The sequence below is a fragment of the Eurypyga helias genome, unplaced genomic scaffold, assembly GCF_000690775.1.
Source record: "Eurypyga helias isolate BGI_N326 unplaced genomic scaffold, ASM69077v1 scaffold44378, whole genome shotgun sequence".
NCBI classification, from domain to species: Eukaryota; Metazoa; Chordata; class Aves; order Eurypygiformes; family Eurypygidae; genus Eurypyga; species Eurypyga helias.
Genome location: NW_010265825.1, coordinates 116,134 through 123,006, shown reverse-complemented (window position 1 = coordinate 123,006; position 6,873 = coordinate 116,134). Strand labels below are relative to the sequence as shown.

General features: G+C 36.6%; 1 protein-coding gene across 1 annotated transcript in view; it reads left to right on the top strand.

Moving 5' to 3' along the window:
• The first annotated feature begins 248 nt into the window (after positions 1-248).
• The window catches only part of MAP3K7 (mitogen-activated protein kinase kinase kinase 7), a 29,823-nt gene continuing 23,198 nt past the window's right edge, over positions 249-6,873 (top strand). The window contains exons 1-4 of the mRNA XM_010156870.1: positions 249-367; positions 3,720-3,848; positions 5,580-5,710; positions 6,095-6,176. Of these exons, the coding sequence (XP_010155172.1) occupies positions 316-367; positions 3,720-3,848; positions 5,580-5,710; positions 6,095-6,176 (394 nt within the window). The 5' untranslated portion in view covers positions 249-315. The remainder of the gene's footprint in view (positions 368-3,719; positions 3,849-5,579; positions 5,711-6,094; positions 6,177-6,873) is intronic.

The window sequence follows — 6,873 nt, the reverse complement described above, 5'->3', positions numbered from 1 at the left end:
CCCCTTCAGGTACTGGGAGGTGCTGCAATAAGGTCTGTAAGGTATTTCATATATTTGGATTAGGCACAAGTGACCTTACTTCTTTCTCAAATGATAAAGCTAAAGCTCTGAGAAGCAAAACCTTAGATATTCAACTGTCATAGAATTTTAGTTGTTGGGATAAAAAAAAAAATTAGTGGTTTATTACCAGAGTATTTCATCCTACAATTTTTATTTGTGGTGTTTGTTCTTGTGGTTGACAGTTTGCTCTTGGTAGCTGGGGGAACAGTTCTAAAAATCTGCGATTTTGGTACAGCCTGTGATATTCAGACACACATGACCAACAATAAGGGAAGTGCTGCTTGGATGGCACCTGAAGTTTTTGAAGGTAACGCTAATTCACAGTGCTAATAGTGCATGTTCTTTCTAGGGATGCAGCTGCAAATGAATTTGGTATAGGAAATGAGTTTCATGAAATGTTCGTTTATTTCAATCAGTGTATTAAGTTTGCAGTAACAGCTGAAAGAGTCTTGGCAGAATTATAACATGTATTTTAAAATCTGTATGACTGGATATTGCCAAATAATTATGCAGAGTTTCAGAGAGTAGCACTGAACTGTCATGTTAGCTTTAGATGGTTAATCACGTGATGATGTGGAACCTTCATTTGTGTCATTGCTGAGATTTACATAAGGAGTACCTTTAGACAACTGCTGTTTCTTATAAGTGTGCCACAGCCAGAGGACTATTTCCCAAGGATTGTGCTGTTTCCGAGATTCTTAAGTCATTTCAAACTCTTCTGACATTTAAATACACTGTCATTACTTTCACTCCCTATTCTGATCAGCTTTTATCTTTAGAATTTTTCTGTTAGTGTCTCTAAATTGAACATAATTGCCTTCATTTTCAATTCCCCATCTACATCTGCTTTTTGTGTAATCTAGAGATTTTATGTGCTTCCTTTTTCCGACATACTGAGGAACTTGTTACTCAGTTATTTTAGTTAAGTAGGAAAACAAGCTATTTCTTGGAGTGTAGCTGAGGAAGACTGATGACACTTGATAATTAGATAGGTATAATTGCTGCATGATTATCAGAGAAATAATCCAGTCAGTATCAGATTGCAAATCAAACAACTTACAGCCAGTCAGTACCTTAAATTATCATGGCGATTAGCAGAGTGGTCTGGGGAAGTCACCTTCCTGTTTAGGAAGAAGGTGTCTTGTTTTTGATACATTTGGCAGTGGTTTCCCAGATTCTGGAGCCAGGTGGCCTCTTTTCTTTTACTATCCTTATTCTGTAGAGGAGCAGCAGATGAATTATGTCTATATATGTTTTTAGGAGGTGTTTCTTCCTGAACACCACCTTTTGAAGCTTTTGTTTTGAAGGTACCTTTTTTCTCCCACGTACTGCTTAGAGGGTGATCTGTTTCATTCTGGTGCCTAGAAATTTTCCACTATGTCACTTTATATTGAGGCACCTACTCTACTTGTTTAGCTAGGAATGCTTCTTTTCTTAACATTTGTTTACTATTAAAGGAAATTGTATAAGTAAGAGGTTAAATTTTTCTTTTAGAAATAATCAGTTGGACAATCTGTGTTAAAGCTACATTATTTTTGTAGTGAAAAATCTTAATAGAAACCAGGTTTTGAAATAAGTATATTGTAGTAGGGGTTTACAGTGCGTGTCCTAATTCTCAGGTGTATGGATTCAGCAAGGCAGAACAAAGAAATGTTGTATTGCAAATTTCTTGTTGGACAGCAGCAAAAGCCTTCAGTTCACAGCTGGTTTTATGGACTTTTATCTGAAAGCACTTACTGGTAATGACACATGTCATACAAGAACATATATCAAGGAAATAAAGGAATCTAGTAGCTTCTATGACGCAGCATATGAAATTACTCTTTAAACAGTCATTAAACTACTAAAATGGTGACGATAAAAATTGGTTTGCTTATGTTCCTGCAGCAGAATTCAACAATGGAATAAATGCTAATATTATTTCAGTACCTTTTTATTACTCATGGTTTTAGATGAGAACAATAAAGGCACAAGAACTATCTGTTGTAGATGGCAGAGTACTTACTGAAGTAATTGCCCTAATACTAAAATTTTTCCCCCATTTTAAGCGTTAGGGCACCTAAAGCCTTGTACAGATCAAACAATCTGAAGGAAAGTAATTTCACTTAGATCAGCATAAAGTGAAAGTGAGTAAGTGCTCTAATCTCAGAACTGTCTTTAGGAGAAACTGGTTTAAAACAGCTTTGGGATAATGGGAAGAATTGAGGAATGATTGTGTCTACCTGTTATCCTAGCTTGGTCTGTTACCAGGGTGAAATGATACAGAATATTTTCTCACTTCTTTTGGACACTCAATTTTCAGAATTACTCCAGGACTTCTCAGTCATAAAATAGAATTTCCTTGCTCAAACAGAACACTGCTTCCCCCTCATAGGCTGTGTGCCACAGAAGGGCTGTGGCTGCATAGATGAGAGAGACTGGTTTGCTTCCTTTACCAACCTGCCATTGTTAACAGATAACCTTTTCTCAGCACCCTTGAAAATAAGATGAGTGATAAAGCTGACTGTTACTCCCCTTCCGTAACTTTTGAATTCGTTAGCTGTACAGAGTTTTGGAGATGCCAAGTTCTTAAAGGGTTTTGTAAAATCAGTACCTTTGAGAAGCTCAAATTAGTCCCTTCACTCAGAGATTACTTGCAGTTCGTGCTGCAGCCCGTCTGTCCTGTTTGGCTTGCAGACTGGCTGGTGTGCACGAACTGGCCTGCGAACACATTGCTTTCCTTGCACAGTTTGTCAGAGCTGTGGGGCAGAAGAAGACGGCTCATAGGTAGTGGAGCCTGTTGCAACTGGATGTTACACGATGGGTTTCCACATGGAACTTCTTGAATTCCACTGCTTATGAAATTATTTGTTTCAGTGATGCTTTCCACTTGCCTGTTAAAAAAACATCCCTTGGCCACTTGATGCCAGTTTTGATCCTTGTTTGAAGACAGATGAGCAAATCTCTATCGTTTATATTCACGTGTTTATTGTCATGTCATTAGCCATTCACATTTCTCTGTAGTATTTGCAGGAGTTGACGGTTACAGAGCATACATTCTTTATTTGCAGCCTGATTTTTACTCATTATTCTTTATTGCCTACTTGCCTTCTGCGCCTTTAATGGGAGCCTTAGAAACATTGCACTTATGGTCAAAGAACTTCGAGCAATGACATGAGTAAGAATAATAAGCAGGGAGAAAATAAGATGGTGAGGAATTGAGGAATCTGCTGATTTGTTCATATGATAACTTAGTAGTTCTGCTAAGGACCTGTAATCAATAAAGAGCAATGGATATGACAGATATTATTGGCTGGCATATTGTAACTAATGTGGAAGAAATGAGTTGAAGAAGAATATTTAGAGGAAACAGTCAAATTGTGGATGCACGAGATCTTTGAAACTTAATAAATTGTGCTTTATATTATATAAGAAAACTGATGCATTTTACATTTCAGGATGACACCAAGCGAACAGGAGAACATCTTAGTATGTCATACTCTCAAATGATTTTAAGGCTTAAGTTAGCATGAATCAGCCAGCTTTAGAAAACTGTTTTTCTCAACAAAACAAATGTGAAGTGAAAGGAAGCATGTAGAGCTATTTATCAGCTCAAACTGTATTTCTTTTTAATGTGTTATATAGAAAAGAGACAAATTGTATTGCTGGCTTTCTTCCAGGTAGCAATTACAGTGAAAAATGTGACGTTTTCAGCTGGGGTATTATTCTCTGGGAGGTAATCACCCGTAGGAAACCTTTCGATGAGATCGGTGGTCCCGCTTTCCGCATAATGTGGGCAGTTCACAATGGTGAGTTGAAAGTACTTTATTCCATTTGACGTTGTGTATTTGACCTATAAAGTTGCTAAACACTCTTAACTGTAGCTTTAAATTGCCAGTTTTTCCAGTTTTTACTTCATTAAATACGCATTTTTGTCGTAAAGACCAAGGAGTAAGACACTGCCACTTTTTTGTTAGTGTGTGGATTTTGTTATTTGGCTGCTGCAGTCCTTGCGTTTCCTGCTACATGTAACTAGTATATGAACAAACAAGGGAAAAAAGCTGTTTTTTTGTTACAGCACCCCATTTTGAAAGTGATCTTAATTGTGTGGTACAAAAACCACCCACATCCTCTCTGTCGGGGCGAATGACAGTTTTATTAGCCAAGTTGTAGGTACCTGCAGTCATGGAGCAGTACTCTACTGTGCTAGGTGCTGTATAGAGCAGGTTCTCAGGAGCTTGGAATATAATCAGTAAACAGTGGTTGAATTCAGATAGGTAAAAGAAAACAGTGGTACAGTGTTGCTCAGAATAATAGACTGTAGTGTCTTCATGCTGGGGGTATAACTTTTTCAACATGTGTCAAAGCTTCGATACTAAATGATAGAAGCTTAAGGTGAGCCCGGGGGTCCGGTTTGGTGAAGAGGACAAAGGGGCAGACAGTCACAGGATGGATGAGCATTGTAGTCATAATAATGCACAAAGATATATGTTTGCAAGTGGTGTCTTTGAATGAAGAAAGAGATTCTCCAGTTTTTCAAGGACACAAGCCATTCAGACTGGGAGCGATGAGTGCCTTGCGTAAAAGCATTAACCGTGAAAGTAAGCGTAAATGGAATCGGCATAAATCAGAGGCCTGGGTAAGGTGTGGGAGTGTCCTTTAGGGGAAGGCAAATTGTCTGTCGCTGCTTTTGCTTTAAAAACTTGTTTCTCATGTTTTTTCTATTTCTTTTTTTTTTTTTTTTTCCTTTTTTCTGGCCTTCAACCCCCTTCTTTTCCTTCTTAGGAAGGAAGTGTGCATCTACTTCATCTTACTTGAAACCGCTGTGGCACTCCTCATTCATGTACTACTTATGATGGTTAATACATTTTTAAATACTTGCTGCTTTCTATGCAAAATATCACTACGTCTCATGTACTAAACACAACTGGATGTTCATTAATTGTATTTGTTGATAGTAAAAAGAATAGAAACTTGAACCAAAAAGCAGCTGAGTAGTTATGCAACAGTTTAAGTAAAATACGCAATTAAAAATGTGCATAGGCTGTGAAAAACTTACTTTAAATTGATACTTCCAGTACTTAATAACTTTTCAGGAATGTTCTTAAGAGCAAAGTCATCCCTCAAAAATACTTTTTTTTTTTTTCTCTCTCTCCCCCTTGAGAGCACAGCATTAAGAACCAATGACTGTTACTACTTGCTTCCTAGTTTGGACTAGAGCTTTATTCTTCAAAAAGTGGTAACGTATTTGTTAGCCGTTGTAATACGTTTTAATTTATTTAGACCACTACTGACAGAAAGGTTTTTTCTTCTTTCTACTTGTTTGTATGTACTTGTAACTTGTATGTAGTGCAAAGGAATTTTTTTTTTTTTTGTTCAGTCCTTTTTTTGTAAGAGAAAAAAATTAAGTACAGGCCAGTTCTTTCAGACTACAATTAACTATATGCTTTCCTGTATTTATTTAGCAAAATACTGGAGAGAGGTCAGTCGCCTAATAGTCTGCTTAACAAATTAAGGGTTTTTTCTAATTTCTATTATAGGTACTCGGCCACCACTAATCAAAAATTTACCTAAACCAATTGAGAGTTTAATGACCCGTTGCTGGTCCAAGGATCCCTCACAACGACCATCCATGGAGGAAATTGTTAAAATAATGACACACTTGATGCGGGTATAAAAGTTTACTTTAGTCTCTTAATTATTTTTAATCTATTAAATTGGGAAATTCAATTATAAAAGGTATGCCTTTTGTCACACTCTAAGAGCGAGCTTGCATGTTTTCTATCTCCTCCTTTTGATTTTTGTCAAGTTATTACAGTAGAGAAGGGAAATAATTCCTCTCCTTACGGGAGGGGCACAACAACTCTTAACAGATTGGGGAAAATCCATAGAAATAGTCATAGATATATTTTAAAATATCACTAAAAATAATTGCATGTACTTCTCTTCTAAATAAATTATTATAAACATATTTATAAATTATGAGGTACTATTAAATAATGTTAAAACAATCGTTAATTACTTTTTTATTAAATTATTGCTGCTTTTTTCACAGTACTTTCCAGGAGCTGATGAACCTCTGCAGTATCCTTGCCAGTACTCAGATGAAGGCCAAAGCAACTCTGCCACTAGTACAGGTACACTGTAGAGAAAAGACCAGCAACATGAAATGATGCAGAGGGATTATGAACTACATTCTTACATTGATTTTGATCTCAAATTAGGAAAGGTTACCTGTCCAAAATCTTAGACACTTCCTAGAGTCTATTTTTTTTGTTAAGACCTCATACCACGTCATTAGTGTTCTCAGCCAAATGGTTTTGCCGAAGTATACCTTTAATGTAGAAAAAGCCTATGATAAAAGGTGTCTCAGAATGTCCACGTTTAGGGTCTCTTTTTTTTTTTTTTCCCTTGAAGTTTCTTTCAGTCATATGTAATGTTTAGAATCTGGCATTTTTAGATTTTTGACTGCTTTTGAAAGGTGCACGTGCTTTCAGTTATGATCTCCACAACTAAACTTGCAGTTGTTTTATGTTAGGATGCACTAAGTCAAGAAATTTATCTTAAGTGCAAGAAAATCACTAGGAAGGTAAGTAGAGCAAAATGGGGCTAGGCTTTCGGGTAGTCTTGCCCTCAGAAAAATCATTTTAATAACAGAAAACAGTGATTGCTTGGTCTTCTCATTTTTTATAGTACAGTTTTCCCCCTTCTGTTGTTTTTTATCTTGGGTGTTTTTATCTTCCACTGCTCGGTTGATTTGTTTTCTCTCTCCAAACAAATTGCTGTTATTTTGGATAAAGCTTCCCCAGCTACTTCGCAACTTAGTGACGTTAG